General features: G+C 40.7%; 1 protein-coding gene across 4 annotated transcripts in view; it reads right to left on the bottom strand.

The window, feature by feature from the left end:
- The window catches only part of pam (peptidylglycine alpha-amidating monooxygenase), a 140,735-nt gene that overhangs the window by 9,137 nt on the left and 110,812 nt on the right, over positions 1–20,786 (bottom strand). For all 4 annotated transcript variants that reach the window (XM_064943538.1, XM_064943540.1, XM_064943537.1 and 1 more), the window contains 7 exons: positions 20,065–20,275; positions 18,841–19,044; positions 16,802–16,923; positions 14,491–14,587; positions 6,864–6,917; positions 3,762–4,046; positions 3,371–3,430 (listed from right to left, as the gene is read on the bottom strand). In XM_064943538.1, the coding sequence (XP_064799610.1) occupies positions 3,371–3,430; positions 3,762–4,046; positions 6,864–6,917; positions 14,491–14,587; positions 16,802–16,923; positions 18,841–19,044; positions 20,065–20,275 (1,033 nt within the window). The remainder of the gene's footprint in view (positions 1–3,370; positions 3,431–3,761; positions 4,047–6,863; positions 6,918–14,490; positions 14,588–16,801; positions 16,924–18,840; positions 19,045–20,064; positions 20,276–20,786) is intronic.

The following is a 20,786-nucleotide window of genomic DNA, read 5'->3' as shown; positions in this document are numbered from 1 at the left end:
CAATAATGTGATTTATACCACATACATGTTCAAGTATTAGATTCTTCACACACCACACTAATCCCATTCCACTACCATTTCAAGATTTTTTTTATTATATGGAAACAAGCGTTACTTTTATACTTACAAGACCCTCAGGCTTGATTGAGCTGTTTTGTATTGTAGTAATGTGGTGCCTGCCTGTGTTTCCTTAAACCTTTTTATTTAGCAATACATGTCATTGAGAAATAAATATATTTCATAAAATCTTTTTTTGGCAAGTAGGTGCCCAACATAACACCAGGTAGGTGGTGGTGTGTTGGACACAGTCACTCATATATAGAGCTTTATAGAGCCTGTGTGCATTCCTGATTTCTGTAACTGTTATTTTACTTGTGTAATATTGACATAAGCTCTGAAACACTTTGAAAACATGGTCCCATTTGATTAATTGAGGTGCCGATCAATGGGCCGTTCATTACCTCTGTCAAATGAATATGTAGTTTAAAGTGTGTCTATTTGTATTTATTTTTGTAATCAAGATGGTGCCGTTACAACAATACACATTTACAATAGGACTATATAAAAAAAAATACATACAGCCTTTTGAGATATACAGTACCAGTCAAAAGTTTGGACACACCGAACTCATTCAAAGGTTTTTCTTTATTTGTATTATTTTCTACATTGTAGAATAGTAGTGAAGACATCAAAAGTATGTAATATTAACACATGGAATCATGTAGTAACCAAAAAAGTGTTAAACAAATCCAAATATATTTTATATTTGAGATTCTTCAAATAGGCACCCCTTTGCCTTGATGACAGCTTTGCACACTCTATGTGAGGGGGCGGCACGGTAGCCTCGTGGTTAGAGCGTTTGGCTAGTAACCGGAAGGTTGCAAGTTCAAATCCCTGAGCTGACAAGGTACAAATCTGAACACACTGTTCCTAGGCTGTCATTGAAAATAATAATTTGTTCATAAATGACTTACTTAGTTAAATAAAGGTTAAAAAAAATAAAATTTAAAATTCTCTCAACCAGCTACTCTTGTAATGCTTTTCCAAGTCTTGAAGGAGTTCCACATATGCTGAGCACTTGTTGGCTGCTTATCCTTCACTCTGCGGTTGGACTCATCCCAAACTATCTCAAATGGGTTGAGGTCGCGGGATTGTGGAGGCCAGATCATCTGATGCAGCACTCCATTACTCTCCTTGGTCAAATAGCTCTTACACAGCCTGGAGGTGTGTTGGGTCAATGTCCTGTTGAAAAACAAATGATAGTCCCACAAAGCCCAAACCAGATGGTATGGCGCATCACTGCAGAATGCTGTGGTAGCCATGCTGGTTAAGTGTGCCTGGAATTCTAAATAAATCACAGACAGTGTCACCAGCAACACACCCCCACCTCATCCTCCATGCTTTACGGTGGGAAATACACATGCAGAGATCACCCGTTCACCCACATCGTGTCTCACAAAGACACAACTACAGACCAAAGGACAAATTTCCACCGGTCTAATGTCCATTGCTTGTGTTTCTTGGCCCAAGCAACTCTCTTCTTCTTATTGGTGTCCTTTAGGAGTGGTTTCTTTGCAGCATTCCGACCATGAAGGCCTGATTCACGCAGTCACCTCTGAACAGTTGATGTTGAGATGTGTCTGTTACTTGAACTCTGTGAAGCATTTATTTGGGTTGCAATTTCTGAGGCTGGTAACTCTAATGAACTTATCCTCTGCAGCAGAGGTAACTCAGGGTCTTCCTTTTCTGTGGCAGTCCTCATGAGAGCCAGTTTCTACACCTTCTACACCTGCACTTTGTGACATCAACAGCACTTTGTGACATCAGCTGATGTAAGAAGGGCTTTAATAAATACATTTGATGAATTGATTGACTTTCATCATAGCGCTTGATGGTTTTTGCGACTACACTTGAATAAACTTTAAAAGTTCTTGAAATGTTCCGTATTGATGGACCTTCATGTCTTAAAGAAATGATGGACTGTCGTTTCTCTTTTGCTTATTTGAGTTTTTCTTGCCATAATATGGACTTTGTATTTTACCAAATCGGGCTATCCCCCCCACCTTGTCACAACACAACTGATGGCTCAAACGCATTAAGCAGGAAAGAAATTCCACATATTAACATTTAAGACACACCTGTTAATTGAGACATATTCCAGTTGACTACCTTATGAATCTGGTTGAGAGAATACCAAGAGTGTGCAAAGCTGTCATCAAGGCAAAGGGTGGCTATTTGAAGATTCTCAAATATAAAATAGATTTGGATTTGTTTAACACTTTTTTGGTTACTACATGATTCCATTTGTGTTATTTCATAGTTTTCATGTCTTCACTATTATTCTACAAAGTAGAAAACAGTAAAAAAAAAGAAAAAAAAGAAAGAAAAACTTTTCTAAAACTTTTGACCGGTTGTGTATATATTTTTAAAATTACAGTAATGAAAATCATACCATCGGTATGTCTTAATACCGCAGTATACGGTGTATACGGTATACCGCCCAAGCCAAGCACTGGACAGATATTCTCCTTTATTCCTTTCATTTCATACACCTTGCACCTACTAAATCTGCTGAATGTTCACACTACCAACTGCTAGCCTAATAGAGATCCCCTGATCCCCTCACATAGGTAGCGTCCCAATTCATTCATAATTCTATAACTATAGTCAAAGTCAAACCAATTCATAACTCCATAACCGTAGTCGAAGTCAAACCAAACAAAAGCACAAGTGGAACATCCTCCGAGGAATGACATGTCAAGTCATGAGCTACTACCGCACGGTGGGAGACCACTACCGCACGGTGGGAGACCACTACCGCACGGTGGGAGGCCACTACCGCACGGTGAGAGGCCACTACCGCACGGTGGGAGACCACTACCGCACGGTGGGAGACCACTACCGCACGGTGGGAGACCACTACCGCACGGTGGGAGACCACTACCGCACTGTGAGAGACCACTACCGCACGGTGGGAGACCACTACCGCACGGTGGGAGACCACTACCGCACGGTGGGAGACCACTACCGCACGGTGGGACACCACTACCGCACGGTGGGACACCACTACCGCACGGTGGGAGACCACTACCGCACGGTGGGAGACCACTACCGCACGGTGGGAGACCACTACCGCACGGTGGGAGACCACTACCGCACGGTGGGAGACCACTACCGCTGGGAGACCACTACCGCACGGTGGGAGACCACTGCGGTAGTGGTCTCCCACCGTGCGGTAGTAGTCTCCCACCGTGCGGTAGTAGTCTCCCACCGTGCGGTAGTGGTCTCCCACCGTGCGGTAGTGGTCTCCCACCGCACTTTTTAATTTCACCACAGGATACACCAATAAGAGTATCTCACAGACACATACCTCTGAGTTTTCCCAAGATTCCTCCGGACGAGGTCTGTTCCAGTTTTACCTCGCATCCATCTGCAACAACAGTGAAAGATACGCTGAATATCACCAATCCAAAACGGTGGGTTTTTGTTGTGTCTGTTCTGTTTGTTACTGTTCATTGTTGTGTGTGAAAAGAAAATCTATAAAAATGTTCCTCATAAAAAAAAAACATTTAGAAATTCTGTTTCATCCCACAAGCAACACTGCAGTCGTAGATATAGAATCCATAGAATGGGCCTCCCCATTCAAGTCAATGACGGCATAACGAATTTACCAGTCAAATTGCCAGGCTTAGAGGTTCCAAGCCCCTACTATACATTCCTTTTGCAAGGCTGCAGCCATGTTGCTTCAAATCCCCTCCTACCTCCATACATCCTGTTCTTCCTGTAGCGGATCAAGACCCCTATGGAGATGACCACCACTAAGGGGATGAGCAGCAGTGTGGTGATAACTGCCGGAGACACGCCCTGAGCACTCTGTTTGGCTAGAGTCTTCTCCTTATCATCCTCTTGTTGTTGCGGTTTTTGGGGCTGTTCCTGGACAGGCTCAGCAGTCTTCTGTTGAGTCGCTACAGGTATCTGCACCTTGGCCACCGCTACCTCTACCCTGTGCTGGGGCTTCAGGCGGGTTTGGATTATAGTCTCTGTTTCTAAGAGAAAAGGGAATTTGAATGGAAGTGGTGAGTGAGTGTGTCCATTCACAGGTGAACAAAAAGGTAGTTACAGAAAATGACAAAGATGACTTTCTATCGACTGTTTTAATAAAACCACAATCTTTCTGTAAAAGCAAGGCGTAAATCGCAAACAAAAGCGTAAACACAAAACATGTTCATGTGCAAACTGCTCCTGGTTTGTATTACATACCTGTCGTGCTCATGGAATGACATTAGGATAAGTTATAATTGTAAATCAAGAGATTTATTTCATTCATTGAAATTACTGGAAATCGTACAGTGTGGCTTTAATAACTTCTTTGGGATAGGGGGCAGCATTTTCACTTTTGGATAAAAAGCGTGCCCATAGTAAACTGCCTCCTACTCAGTCCCAGATGCTAATATATGCATATTAGTAGTAGTTTGGATAGAAAACATTGAAGATTCTAAAACTGTTTGAATGATGTCTGTCAGTAAAACAGAACTCATATGGAAGGCAAAAACCTGAGAAAAAATCAAAACAGGAAGTGGAAAATCTGAGGTTTGTAGTTTTTGAACTCAGCCCCTATCGAATACACAGTGGGATGTGGGTCATTTTGCACTTCCTAAGGCTTCCACGAGATGTCAACCATCTTTAGAAGATTGTTTCATGCATCTACTGTGAATGGGGGGGCCGAATGAGAGGGGATTGAGTCAGAGGTCTGGCAGCAGCCTCGATCTCAGTCACGCGCATTCACATGAGAGGTGGCTCTCGTTCCATTGCTTTTCTACAGACAATGGAATTCTCCAGTTGGAACATTATTGAACATTTATGATAAAAACATCCTAAAGATTGATTCTATACTTAGTTTGACAAGTTTCTACGACCTGTAATATAACTTTTTTAACTTTCATCCGACGTTCGGCTGGACCTGAACGCGCGTTTGGATTTGTTTACCAAACGCCCTAACAAAAGAAGCTATTTGGACATAAATTCTGAACTTTATCGAACAAATCAAACATTTATTGTGTAACTGGGATTCCTGGGAGTGCATTCTGATGAAGATCATCAAAGGTAAGTGAATATTTATAATGCTATTTCTGACTAATGTTGACTACACAATATGGCGGATATCTGTTTGGCTGCTTTGTTGTCTGAATGCTGTACTCAGATTATTGCATGGGTTGCTTTTTCTGTAAAGTTTTTTTTAAATCTGGCACAGCGGTTGCATTAAGGAGAAGTGTATCTAAAGTTCCATGCATAACACTTGAATTTTCATCAACATTTATAATGAATATTTCTGTGAATTGATGTAGCTCTCTGCAAAATCAATGCATATTTTAGAACTACTGAACGTAATGCGCCAATGTAAAATGAGATTTTTGGATATAAATATGCACTTTATCGAACAAAACATACATGTATTGTGTAACATGAAGTCCTATGAGTGTCATCTGATGAAGATCATCAAAGGTTAGTGATTCATTTTTATCTCTATTTGTGCTTTTTCCTCTCTTTGGCTGGAAAAATGGCTGGGTTTTTCTGTGACTTGGTGGTGACCTAACATAATCGTTTGTGGAGCTTTCGCTGTAGCATTTTAGAAATCAGACACTGTGGCTGGATTAACGAGAATTATATCTTTAAAATGGTGCCTAATACTTGTACGTTTGAGAAATTTGATTTATGAGATTTCTGTTAATTTGTATTTGGCACCTTGCAATTTCATTGGCTGTTGGCTAGGGGTTCCGCTAGCGGAATGGGGTTCCGCAGTCCTAGACAGGTTAAAGGGGCAATTTGCTTATCAAACAATAACAAAGCGGTCACCCAGCCAGAGAAATTAAACCATTCTGAAATGTATAGACAGAGCTATGGATGCAAGGACTTACCATCCATGAAAAATTGTAGTTTTAAACAACTTTAGAGACTATACAGTGTTTGTTTACATTTACATTGTTCAAAAAACAATGACGTAACAAAAAACGTGTATATTTTCGGTTCTGATGGGGTACGATAGTTGAACTAAGCTCATGAGTCATTCATGTTATTTATTCTTCAAGAATCAATGGGTGCATGTTATTAATAAGCAAAACACATTTAAAATTACTACCTTCTGAGTGGGGGAAATGCAGATTTTTTTACATCTTTCTGTTCGACAACTTCAGTATGGGGTGGCAGGGTAGCCTAGTGGTTAGAGCGTAGAACTAGTAACCGGAAGGTTGCAAGTTCATAACCCCGAGCTGACAAGGTACAAATCTGTCATTCTGCCCCTAAACAGGCAGTTAACCCACTGTTCCTAGGCCGTCATTAAAAATAAGAATTTGTTCTTAACCTGTTGCCTAGTTAAATAAAGGTTAAAAAACACATACTCCTAACGCCAAGCACTTACTGCGCTCGTTTTTACCACAGAGCCTCAAAATGATGGAAAATACATTCTCTAAACGCTCAAGCTTCTTTCAGAGAGGTTTATAGCCTGTGTATAAAGTTTCAAACATACAATAGGTCTACACGCTGCTTCATTTCCTCTAATGAAATTAGGCATTACAATCATTCAGTAGAAAAGAGCAGAAGTCTCAGGAGAATGTCAGCCTTTAGCTTCGCAATCAATGTGTAATAGGTTATCAGACTAGAGCTGCTGTTCATAACATGTACAGTAAAGACAATTTGACTTCAAGCCACGCCAATCACTATTGTGAAGCAAATATACACTCATTTACAATGTAAAACATTTAAAGTCAATCAAAAATCCCTACAGTTTAACTAAAGAGAATGTGGACCTCAAACAAACAAGTAAAACGTTCAGCTCGCAATAAGATTGAAGAGAAAGAGCAGCCTACCTTCGATTTCTTGTACTTCAATTCCACCTTTCTTAACAGAGCGATGCTCAGCTTCTAGAGAGGGTGAGAGAGATGGTGTTAAGGACTGATGTGACTGAGTGATTCATTCACTGCAATTGTGACTCAGTTGATATTAAATAAAGAATAAATCCAAACGGATTGTACAGTTGTGCTTCTCATGTTCTCTTATGGTGTATTTAGCGGTTTAATAACAATGATCAAATGTCCATCTCATAAAGGCATTGCACCAATGGTGTCGATGACATACGATTATGAACACTCTGCCTCTATACAGTACAATGTGCTGACCTTTTCAACAAACACAATTTTTTGCTGGTGCAAAATCAACTGCTTCTCATTAGTAATGTGTGAAGTGCAATGCTTTCAATTGGATTGCAATTGCTTTTCACTTGGGTTCTGTTCATTTGCATTTAAATGTACAAAACTCTAATTGTTCTATGCATTTTGTGTTGTTAACAGATAACTGAATCAGTGAGTCACCTACACTTGAACGGGGATTAAACCATTCAAGGGGATTAACTGTGCATTCGCTCGGTTTGAATTGGCGAGCCAAAGGCATTTTTTGAAGGACATCCAGCAATTCATAGTCCCTTTACATCAGAAACATTACATAAGGTGGCGGTGCAGTGGCCTAGAGCGTTAGTCAATCATTTTGCAGTTCGCCACTGATTCGCTTACATGCTGGAGAATTTTCTTTTAAGAACATAAAAAACATGGCTCTGTGAGTTTACAGCCAACATTACAGAATTCATACATTGTTTATAAAACATGTTATCTGGAGCAATGTGTGAAAGAGGGATCCATTTTGACATGATGTTAATTTCATTTGACCTTTATTTAAGCAGGGAGACCACAGTCTCTTTTGCAAATGAGGCTGCATACAGTACACATCAAATAACAATTTAATTATACATACCGTATCTACAAAAAAGTATTTAGTCAGCCACCAATTGTGCAAGTTCTCCCACTTAAAAAGATGAGAGGCCTGTAATTTTCATCATAGGTACACTTCAACTATGACAGACAAAATGAGGGGAAAAAAAATCCAGAAAATCACATTGTAGGATTTTTTTATGAATTTATTTGCAAATTATGGTAGAAAATAATTATTTGGTCAATAACAAAAGTTTCTCAATACTTTGTTATATACCCTTAGTTGGCAATGACAGAGGTCAAAAGTTTTCTGTATGTCTTCACAAGGTTTTCACACACTGTTGCTGGTATTTTGGCCCATTCCTCCATGCAGATCTCCTCTAGAGCAGTGATGTTTTGGGGCTGTTGCTGGGCAACACGGACTTGCACCAGTCGCTCCTGCAGCAAAGCACCCCCACAGCATGATGCTGCCGCCCCCGTGCTTCACAGTTGGGATGGTGTTCTTCAGCTTGCAAGCCTCCCCCTTTTTCTTCCAAACATAACGATGGTCATTATGGCCAAACAGATCTATTTTTGTTTCATCAGACCAAAGGACATTTCTCGAAAAAGTACGATCTTTGTCCCCATTTGCAGTTGCAAACCATAGTCTGGCTTTTTTATGGCTGTTTTTATGGCGGTTTTGGAGCAGTGGCTTCTTCCTTGCTGAGCGGCCTTTCAGGTTATGTAAATATAGCACTAGTTTTACTGTGGATATAGATACTTTTGTACCTGTTTCCTCCAGCATCTTCACAAGGTCCTTTGCTGTTGTTCAAGGATTGATTTGCACTTTTTACACCAAAGTACGTTCATCTCTAGGAGACAGAACGTGTCTCCTTCCTGAGCGGTATGATGGCTGCGTGGTCCCACTGTGCTTATACTTGTGTACTATTGTTTGTACAGATGAATGTGGTAACTTCAGGCATTTGGAAATTGCTCCCAAGGATGAACCAGACTTGTGGAGGTCTACAATTTTTTTTCTGAGGTCTTGGCTGATATCTTTAGATTTACCCATGATGTCCAGCAAAGAGGCACTGAGTTTGAAGGTAGGCCTTGAAATACATCCACAGGTACACCTCCAAATGACTCAAATGATGTCAATTTGCCTATCGGAAGCTTTTAAAGCCATGACATTTTATGGAATTTGCCAAGCTGTTTAAAGACACAGTCAACTTAGTGTATGTAAACTTCTGACCCACTGGAATTGTGATACAGTTAATTATAAGTGAAATGATCTGTCTGTAAACAATTGTTGCAAAAATTACTTGTGTCATGCACAAAGTAGATGTCCTGACCGACTTGCCAAAACTATAGTTTGTTAACCAAAAATATGTGGAATGGTTTTAATGACTCCAACCTAAGTGTATGTTAACTTCCGACTACAACTGTATTTACACATCCATTACACTATACATTTCTATATAGACATCAAATTACGCTATACATAGCATGTCTAAACGCACCAAAAAAAGAAACGTCCTCTCACTGTCAACCGCGTTTATTTTCAGCAAACCTAACATGTGTAAATATTTGCATGAACATAACAAGATTCAACAACTGAGACATAAACAGACATCAGACTAAGAGAAATGGAATAATGTGTCCCTGAACAAAGGGGGGGTCAAAATCAAAAGTAACAGTCAGTATCCGGTGTGGCCACCAGCTGCAATAAGTACTGCAGTGCATCTCCTCCTCATGGACTGCACCAGATTTGCCCGTTCTTGCTGTGAGATGTTACCCCACTCTTCCACCAAGGCACCTGCAAGTTCCCGGGACATTTCTGGGGGGAATGGCCCTAGCCCTCACCCTCTGATCCAACAGGTCCAAGACGTGCTCAATGGGAATGAGATCCTGGCTCTTCGCTGGCCATGGCAGAACACGGACATTCCTGTCTTGCAGGAAATTATGCACAGAATGAGGGGTATGGTTGGTGGCATTGTCATGCTGGAGGGTCATGTCAGGAAGAGCCTGCAGGAAGGGAACCACATGAGGGAGGAGGATGTCTTCCCTGTAACGCACAGTGTTGAGATTGCCTGCAATGACAACAAGCTCAGTCCGATGATGCTGTGACACACCGCCCCAGACCATGACCTCCAAATCGATCCCGCTCCAGAGTACAGGCTTCGGTGTAACGCTCATTCCTTCGACTATAGACGCAAATTCGACCATCACCCATGGTGAGACAAAACCGCGACTCGTCAGTAAAGAGCACTTTTTGCCAGCCCTGTCTCGTCCAGCAACGGTGGGTTTGTGCCCATAGGCGACGTTGTTGCCGGTGATGTCTGGTGAGGACCTGCCTTACAACCGGCCTACAAGCCCTCAGTCCAGCCTCTCTCAGCCTATTGCGGAGTCAGAGCACTGATGGAGGGATTGTTCCTTCCTGGTGTAACTCGGGCAGTTGTTGTTGCCATCCTGTACCTGTACCTGTCCCACAGGTGTGATTTTCGGGTGTACCAATCCTGTGCAGGTGTTGTTACACATGGTCTGCCACTTTGAGGACGATCAGCTGTCCATCCTGTCTCCCTGTAGTGCTGTCTTAGGCATCTCACAGTTCGGACATTGCAATTTATTGCCCTGGCCACATCTGCAGACCTCATGCCTCCTTGCAGTATGCCTAAGGCACGTTCACGGAGATGAGCAGGGATCGTGGGCATCTTTCTTTTGGTCTTTTCCAAAGTCAGTAGAAAGGCCTCTTTAGTGTCCTAAGTTTTCATAACTGTGACCTTAATTGCCTACTGTCTGTAAGCTGTTAGTGTCTTAACGACCGTTCCACAGGTGCATGTTCATTAATTGTTTATGGTTCATTGAACAAGCATGGGAAACTGTGTTTAAACCATTTACAATGAAGATCTGTGAAGTTGTTTGGATTTTTACGAATTATCTTAGAAAGACAGGGTCCTGAAAAAGGGACATTTCTTTTTTTGCTGAGTTTATATCCACATCAATTACAGTATACATAGCATATCTATATCCACATCAATTACACTATACATATCTATATACACTTCAATTACACTATACATATCTATATCCACATCAATTACACTATACATATCTATATACACTTCAATTACACTATACATATTTATATCCACATCAATTACACCATGCGATTACACCAAACACAATCATACAAAGTACAAATATATCTGAACTGTATTGACACAAAGCAATAATATCAAAAATATTTCACATTTTGTCAAAAGAAAATGTATGGTTTATCAATGGATATGGTAACACTACACTGAGTATACAAAATATTAAGAACACCTGCTCTTTCCATGACAGACTGACCAGATGAAAGCCGTGATTCCTCATTGATGTCACTTGTTAGTGCGGAGCAATTAACCGACATTAATTGACTGACGTTGGTTCAATTATTTGAATTCTATTTCCTTCTTTTTTTCCCTTGTGAACTCGATGCCCAGTTTCTGTAGAGATCCATCATATCAAACCTGAACTGTGTGATGTGGTAGGGAGTCGTAGTTTCCAACAGGCCAATATTCTACATAGTTCTGCACAGAAAAAGTGCTGATTCACTGCAATGACCATAATCCATTGCACGCCAGCTTGTCATGTCTGTGTGGAGCAGACACGGAGATCTCGTTGACAGAGAGAAGAGAGAACACGCGAGAGGGATAGAAAGCAGTCACTTCGTGAAGTATCTCTACCTGAAAATACATGATCTAGGTGATTGATAGTTGGTATTCAGCAGTTATAATAGTAAGCCTTATTTACTTTGAGGAACTATTAAAATAGTGATTTTGTCAGACAGCGTAGGCAGCAGTTCTATAGAGATGAGATGATAACTTTATTATTTAATTCCAAGTCATCAAATAAAATTAATGTAATATACACAACAACTGAAATATTTCAATAAAGTAATGTGAATAAATGATGGTTAATAAGTGATAATCAGTAATGGACAGTCACTACCATCATGGGACTTTTATTCATTGTTTTATTCTGTGTTGTTACAGAACTCAACCCACATAATGCATAGTGCATTTAATGGCTAAAAAAAATATTTGAAACCAAAATGAAAAACCGTGATGAAAAAAGAATGATCGAACCGAAACCGAACTGACCTCAAAAAGCACTAACCGCTCAGCACTACCACTTACTATCATCTTATTGATATCAGTGTAGATGAAGGGGAGGAGACAGGTTAAAGAATGATTTTTAAACCTTGAGACATGAAGTGCGTATGTGTGCCATTTGTTTTATGTTTTGTGTGGACCCCAGGAAGAGTAGCAGCTGCTTTTGCAACAGCTAATGGGGATCCTAATAAAATACCAAATACCAATAGCAATACCATTCAGAGGGTGAATGGGCAAGACAAAAGAATTAAGTGCCTTTGAACGGGGTATGGTAGTAGGTGCCAGGAGCACTGGTTTGTGTTAAGAACTGCAACGCCGCTGGGTTTTTCACACCCAAAAGTTTCCTGTGTGTATCAAGAACGGCCCACCACCCAAAGGACATCCAGCCAACTTGACACAACTGTGGGAAGCTTTGTGGTCAACATGGGCCGGTATCCCTTTGGAAAGCTTTCAACGCCTTGTAGAGTCCATGCCCCGACGTATAGACGATCGTTGAGGGCAGAAACTAGGATGCATCTCAATATTAGGAAAAGGTATTCCCAATGTTTGGTATAAATTACGTTTCATGAATAAAATACTAATTTGTAGCTCCATAACTGATGAGTCAAATTGGATATAACAATTTTTAATGTCACTCCAATAGTCCACTAATTCATCCCTGAAATCCCTTAATAAATCTTGAATGATAGGGCAAGATTTAGATTTCTGCATAAATAGATACACACAAACATAATTATTTTTCATGAGTTGGACATAAACAATAACTAGTAATGTTGCATAGTTTTAAAAAGGTCTGAAACTCCCCTTGCTGGTAAAAATAATTATAAATTGTTGAGGTGTACTCACGTTTGAGGGCACAAGCTCAAGTTCATAGTGGTTCAATATTCCCAGTTCTTCAATATTCCCAGTAAAGAAATATTAAGTTACAGTTATTATAGGAATTATGACGTGTCGACTATTTCTCTCTATACCATTTGTATTTCATATACCGTTGACTATTGGAGGTTCTAATAGGCACTTTAGTCTCAGGAGTTGATAGGCTTGAAGTCATAAACAGCGCTGTGATCAAGCATTGCTAAGAGCTGCTGGCAAACGCAGTAAAGTTTGAATGAATGCTTACGAGCCTGCTGCCGCCTACCACTGCTCAGTCAGACTGCTCTTTCAAATATCAAATCATAGAATTAATTATAATATAATAAACGTAGAAATACGAGCCTTTGGTCATTAATATGGTCAAATCCGGAAACTATCATTTCGAAAACATTTATTCTTTCAGTGAAATACGGAACTGTTCCGTATTTTATCGAACGGGTGGCAACCCTAAGTCTAAATACTGCTGTTACATTGCACAACATTCAATGTTATGTAATAATTATGTAAAATTCTGGCAAACTAGTTTGCAACAAGCCCGGCGGCCCAAACTGCTGCATATATCCTGACGCTGCGTGCAACGAACGCAAGAGAAGTGACACCATTTCCCTCGTTAATATTGCCTGCTAACATTAATTTCTTTTAACTAAATATGCACGTTTAAAAAATATATACTTTTTTTTACATATGCTTTTTTCGCGAATGCGCCTTTGTTAAATTATCACCCGTTTGGCGAAGTAGTCTGTGATTCGATGATAAATTAACAGGCACCTCATTGATTATATGCAACACAGGACAAGCTAGTTAACCTCGTAATATCATCAACTATATGTAGTTAACTAGAGATTATGTGAAAATCGATTGTTTTTTATAAGATAAGTTTAATGCTAGCTAGCAACTTTCCTTGGCTCCTTGCTGCACTCGCGTAACAGGTGGTCAGCCTGCCACGCATTACCCTCGTGGAATGCAATAGAATCGGCCATAATTGGCGTCCAAAAATGCCAAATACCGATTGTTATGAAAACTTGAAATCGGCCCTAATTAATCGGTCGACCTCTTGTACAAATATTATGAAAATATGAAAAAGCATGTGTTTATTTTCCAATTCAACAAAAGTGGGGCAATAGGGCTTGAAATGACAAATGTTTTCTAAATATAGTAATAATCAAATTATAAACAACTTGCTATAAGATTTCACATTTCTTATAACTGCAAAATAAATATGATCATAGTTAGTGAACGTCCCATTGAGCGGCGAAGAGACACCATTCAAGTGTTTGTTTAAATTATAGGAAATTAGTATTAGTATTAGTATTTAGTATTTGTATTTTTTTATGTTGAGACCTCTAAAACCTGGCTGAGAATATCACAGACAGACGAAACCACAGTGCCTGGACTTGTTAGACTGTCACCGTTCAAATGCCGTCACCCAGGCTCGTCATTCCCTATGCATATGTAGGTTCTGAAACCTGACACTTCAAGTCCGCTGGGAGAGTGGAAGCAGAGAACAGACAGATGGGGCTTTCTGACATTATAAGGCACGGACCGACCCTACGGCGTTCACACAGCGCTTTGGACACCAAAATGTCATTCAGAACGGGTCCAGAACCGTATGGGGGACTTAACATCTAAGAGGTTTAATTTCACAGTCGAAAGGTTAATCTAATTAAACTTTCTTAGTGAGATATCCTGGATAATCTGGAATACTTTGGTTAAAGTTGACTTACTGTCAGAGGAGAACTTTAGCACGGAGTCTGTGGCTGCATCTCCTACAAAGACACGCCCATCTTTGGTTACAACAATGTCGTGGGGCATTCCAAACTCCTGAAAACAGAGGGAAGACACACTGTAGTTAGTGCAGCCATTCAAAAAACAATAATCTTTAAATTATTCCGTTCTTCACATTAATACAGTCTAGATTATGCAAGACTTAATACTCATTATGTCTTCAGTCTATGAGATGAAACTTTAAGTAATCAAAATATAAACATATATTGTTTTTTATTTATTTATATAACAAGACAGTTAAGAACCAATTCTTATTTACAATGACGGCCTACTCCGGCTAAACCCTAACCTGGATAACGCTGGGCCAATTGTGCGCCGCCCTTTGGGACTCCCAATCACAGCCGGTTGTGATACAGCCTGGAATTGAACCAGGGTCTGTAGTGATGCCTCTAACACTGAGATGTAGTGCCTTAGACCGTTGCGCCACTCGGGAGCCCTTCAAGCCCTTCATAGATTCACTGATAAAGTAACAGTCAGATCTAAAATCGGGATAAATCAAGGTTTCCAGTTATTAAACCAATACGTCTCTACCTGTCCTCGTAGTTTACAACCCAAGATAGACGACAAACACAAACCCCACTCAACTTGGCACACAGAAACCAACCCCAAGAGATACGGCAGGAAGATCTTCATTTTATGTCCGTTTTAATGAAATTCCCTGCTGGCATCTGATTAGCTCAGAGGCACTAAATCAGGTAGTCATGCATCAGGGCTGGCCAGACAGGGATAGGAAGAATGATTAACTCTCCTGGAAGAAGATGACACAATCACTTTAAGTGGCTCAAGTAGTCAGAGACGAGGGTGTAGATCCATCTCACAATCAGTGGAGCCATTGCAGGACCATAGCTTTTAAAAGGAAAGTTCACCCAATTCACACATTTAACATTGGTTTACTTACCCTGTAAGCAGTCAATGGACAAAACCAGAACATGGATTGCTGTCTAACCATATCCATACACTGCTTACAGGAAACCAATATGCCATGTTGAAATTTGGATGGACAATGCCTTTAAGTCCGATCCCAACTATCACGTGTAAACATTCTGCAAGTGACTCTAATGTTTCCAGGCAGAATCTCATTTGAGTTCCAGCAACAACAAAAAAACTGCTGTTGATACCTAGTCAGTTGTACAACTGAATACCTTCAACTGAAAATGTGTCTTCTACATTTAACCCAACCCCTCTGAATCAGAGAGGTGCATGGAGCTGCCTTAAATCGACACGCACGTCTTCGGTGCCCAGGGAACAGTGGGTTAACTGCCTTGCTCAGGGGCAGATTTTTACCTTGTCAGCTCAGGGAATCGATCCAGCAGCCTTTCAGGTACTGGCCCAACACTCTAACCACTAGGCTACCTGCCACCCTACTGTATTAGACAAATCACATACCATCAATGGAGATCAATAACTATTTTCCTTGCTTGCTCTAAGGCTCAATAGGCAGATAAGATTTCAGATAATTCCAATGTTTGACTGGTGTGTGAAGTGCCCGATAGTGATTGAGGTAACATGAATAGCAATTAAGTTGATTGCTTGGTACAGAGCTCCCTCTGTGGTTCGTGCCCGGAGGGCCTCCTCAGTCAAGCAGGTTATCCCCATCAACATAAGGCCATAACTGTCCTTGTTGATCCAAGAATCTGGTGTGCGAAACCAAAAGTAAAAGACGCAAATGGAAAATGGAAAGCATCGGAAAAAGAACGCATAGAACATATCTACCGCTTCTTAGACTTGCTTTCAATGAGAATGACAGATCTATAAACTTACATTTCTATGTGGATTTGGTCGGGTCGCTCCAAATATGACATATTGCAGCTTTAAGCTTTATTGTATTTGTCCAGGGTCGTTATCCTGAAGGTAGTGAAGACGTACTGTACTAGTGGCAATAACAAGCCTGTATAGAGTGCTCATTCGATACCCACGGGGGACCAGTAGGAAAACGTATAAACATTTATGCACTCCCTACTGTAAGAGCGTATTCTAAATAACTAAGATGCAAATGTTCACTGAAATACACTAGCTATTTAGCAACTACTCTACAAGCAACTAAATGTCTAGCAGCTTTGTTATGAAAAGCCAAAAGGGCCAAAATGGAGACATCATTAGACCAGAGAGACCACTCTTTATTTATTTACTTATTAATGGTATATGCTGATTGAATCAGAAGGATGTTCAATACTGTTATTTATTGCTGCTCTGGTTTGTAGAAAAATGGTTGTGTTTGCAGCAGAGCCCTCACTCCCATCCGTAACCAACCTGTGCGTTTTCTGGGCTGAAGTCATCCAGGATCTCCTTGGTTGAATAATTAATCACAAAGCCTTTGAGAGGGGCAGAGCGCCCGTACGCAGATTCCCCATTCACCGCGTAGATCAGACCACCTGGATACACATACATTTGCATAAGGCGCACACACACACACACACACACACACACACACACACACACACACACACACACACACACACACACACGGGTTAAGGGAACAGGCACATAAATATGGATTTTCCCCTTTGAAGACTTGCATGTACATGAGGCAGCGCAACGCAACATGAAAGTCGGCATCACAAACACATTTGTTACAAAGTGAAATGGTGCAATTAGCTGGCTCTAGGAAAGACCTTACAGTGTGCAGATGAAATTAAGTGGGTTTACTATGGGGATGTGCATGTATAATTTCTCTAAGACGTTGGGGTGTCTAATTTTCCTCAAATAAAACACACACTGGCAACCGATATAAAGTGGATTGCTAGTGTGATGTATGGTTTTAATAATTTTACACCTGAATTATTCCCAGAAAATAAATCCCTGTGAATATGACAAAGCCATAACCATAGAGATATAACACCAATTTTGTGTTTTATTTTATACCCATAACTAAAGTGCAGGAATGGGCAACTTTGATGGGGGGGTCACACAAAAAAAAAGTAAAAATAAAGAAATTATTCTACACATTTTTCCATGGAGCGTAGAAAAAATGTTTACATTTTAAAGCAAGTTTCCTGCAATTCTACACATTTTGCCATGGGACAGAAAGAAGATTTAGCAATTGTATAACTAATTTCATGCAATTCTAATAATTTTGCCCATAGGGTGAATAGAAATGTTTGCAGGTTTTTTATATGATGTCTGAGTGAGACTGACGAACAAAGTCAATGGCGGGACCCCCGGCCGGTAATTTGACCATGATACGTTTAGATAGCTGGCTGCTAAACTAACTTAGCAATCTAAAAATGTTAGCTGACAAGGGCTAATTGAGTGACTGTCAGTGACTGACACAAGAGAAAAAACTGCTGATGCACAACCACATTTTAAAATGGCACCTTCTGTACTCCTACTTTTCTAACTCTCAACAGTAAGTTGAAACCCCAAATGAGTTCCACCCCCAAAATAAATGAACAAATACATATATTTTTGTGGAAATTGATACAAAGGTCTTCAAAAGGTGGGGCGCAAGTTTCCTATCCCTGCCATAGAGATATAACACACAGATTTAGTGTTCTATTCTCTGACCATAACCATAGAGATAATAGGTGTTCTATTCTCTAACCATAACCATAGAGATAATAGGGGTTCTATTCTCTGACCATAACCATAGAGATAATAGGTGTTCTATTCTCTAACCATAACCATGGAGATAATAGGTGTTCTATTCTCTGACCATAACCATGGAGATAATAGGTGTTCTATTCTCTGACCATAACCATGGAGATAATAGGTGTTCTATTCTCTAACCATAGAGATAATAGGTGTTCTATTCTTTGACCATAACCATGGAGATAATAGGTGTTCTATTCTCTAACCATAACCATGGAGATAATAGGTGTTCTATTCTCTGACCATAACCATAGAGATAATAGGTGTTCTATTCTCTAACCATAACGATAATAGGTGTTCTATTCTCTACCCATAACCACACAGATAATAGGTGTTATATTCTCTAACCATAACCATAGAGATAATAGGTGTTCTATTCTCTACCCATAACCATAGAGATACTAGGTGTTATATTCTTTACCCATAACCATAGAGATACAAGGTGTTATATTCTCTACCCATAACCATAGAGATAATAGGTGTTCTATTCTCTAACCATAACCATAGAGATACTAGGTGTTATATTCTTTACCCATAACCATAGAGATACAAGGTGTTATATTCTCTACCCATAACCATAGAGATAATAGGTGTTCTATTCTCTACCCATAACCATAGAGATAATAGGTGTTCTATTCTCTACCCATAACCATAGAGATAATAGGTGTTCTATTCTATTTCTAAAACCACACCGGACTCACCATGCACAGGTGCGTAGGAGATGGCAAACACTTCCCCTCCAAACTCCTGCTTCTTGATCTCCTTGACGAATTCCCCGGATTCAGCAACAAAGCACTGGATGCGTCCATTCTCCCGGTCGGCCACGCACAGCTCCCGCCTGTCAGGCAGAAACACCAGGCTGTGTGGGATTCGGAACTGGACCCTTCTCCTTCTGTCTGACGAGCCTGAGGGGGAAGAACAGGGACATGTTCATTAGGGCACAGCGTAACAAAATGTTTCAAAATGGTGTGTATCCCCATTTGGGACTGTTTTCTTGAGTTTCATGCCTAGTGAATATGACCCAGAGCAATTGAAAGACAACTGTGAATCAAACGGTCTTTGAGCACGGCCCAGGGAGTGAATCACTTAGGTTCACTTTGTCTGAGAACATTGGGGCCCAGACATTTCGTGGTGTTACCATGGAGATAGAGGACTGTAGATAGATATAACATGTTTCATACCTCCCTGCTCATGCTGTCACAGGCACAAAGATGAGTCCTCTATCTATACGCTGCTGTTACCTCCTTAGAGCATGGTGAATGTTCTTGGGACCAACAAGATGTGCAAAACAATGTCCCTAACCACGGAATCCGTGACCCAGCAGAACCCGCCTCCTTCACCATCATGTCAAAGTTCAAACATGGAGTTGGTCTGGTCTTGAACTACTGTGTCTAACTCAGCTCAAATTATTATTATGTCTTAATATATTCCCTATACCCAGTTTCTTTTGGCACAATTGTTATTGAATATTTGAATATGAGAATTGGGAGAATAAAATGGGAGTGTGTGAATAGAAGTGCATTTGATATTTCACAAGGTACTCCAGACACTGTAAATAACCTGTGCTCCCACTAGTTAGAAGTGTGTATAGGTCTTCAGCCACTGCATGTCCTCTAAGGCCTATTGAATGATTTACCGTAAAAGCACCGTTGTGATGTACTGCACCAGGGGTAATGAAGAGGAGTTCACAGCAGCCACATCAGCAGAAAATATTGGCATGCTATTACAGGTAAATCAATATAGATTCAAACACATTATGTCAAGCTGAGCCTGACATGGCCTTCGCTTAGAACAAACTGCCAATAAATATTTCATTGTGTGTGTGTTCATGTTTGTCTGAATGTGTGTGTTTGTGGTGTGTGTGTGTGTGTTTGTGTTAGTGTGTGTGTGCAAACATGCCCACGTCTGGAGCATGTACTACAAACCTGCTCCCCAGTGTGACAGGTATTTTCCCTCGGGTGAGAACTTCAGTATCCTGGCATTGCAGTATCCGTCTGACACGTACACGTTCCCGGTCACGGGGTCCACCGCCACATCGGTGGGCTTGCAGAAGTGCTCTTTGTCACTTCCTGGTTCAAAGGCCTCTCCCAGCACAACCAGCGGCTTGTCCCGGCCATCGCTGCTCAGTTTGAACACCTAGGTGAGGGGGACACCGTATGTTGTACACTATGAAAGTCAAAGCCTATGTCCCAAATGGCACCCTATATAGGGCACTGGTCAAAAGTAGTGCACTAAATAGGGAGCAGGGTGCCATTTCGGTACGGAAGTATGTTGACTTATCATATAGGGTCCAGAGTGTTTCCTAGTTAGGTCATGTTCTCAGAAAAAACTCCATATGGTCGCTTATGCCTGCTCAATCAGACACATTTCACATGGTAGCATATGCCGGCTCAATCAGACACATTTCATATGGTAGCATATGCCGGCTCAATCAGATATTTCATATGGTAGCATATGCCGGCTCAATCAGACATTTTAAATGGTAGCATATGCCGGCTCAATCAGACACATTTCATATGGTAGCATATGCCGGCTCAATCAGACATTGCATATGGTAGCATATGCCGGCTAAATAAGGCATTTCATATGGTAGCATATGCCGGCTCAATAAGACACTTTATATGGTAGCATATGCCGGCTCAATCAG

The sequence above is a fragment of the Oncorhynchus masou genome, chromosome 28 (genome assembly GCF_036934945.1).
Source record: "Oncorhynchus masou masou isolate Uvic2021 chromosome 28, UVic_Omas_1.1, whole genome shotgun sequence".
Lineage (NCBI taxonomy): Eukaryota > Metazoa > Chordata > Actinopteri > Salmoniformes > Salmonidae > Oncorhynchus > Oncorhynchus masou.
The sequence above is the reverse complement of the archived record's forward strand: the minus strand, read 5'-3'. Positions and strand labels throughout refer to the sequence as shown.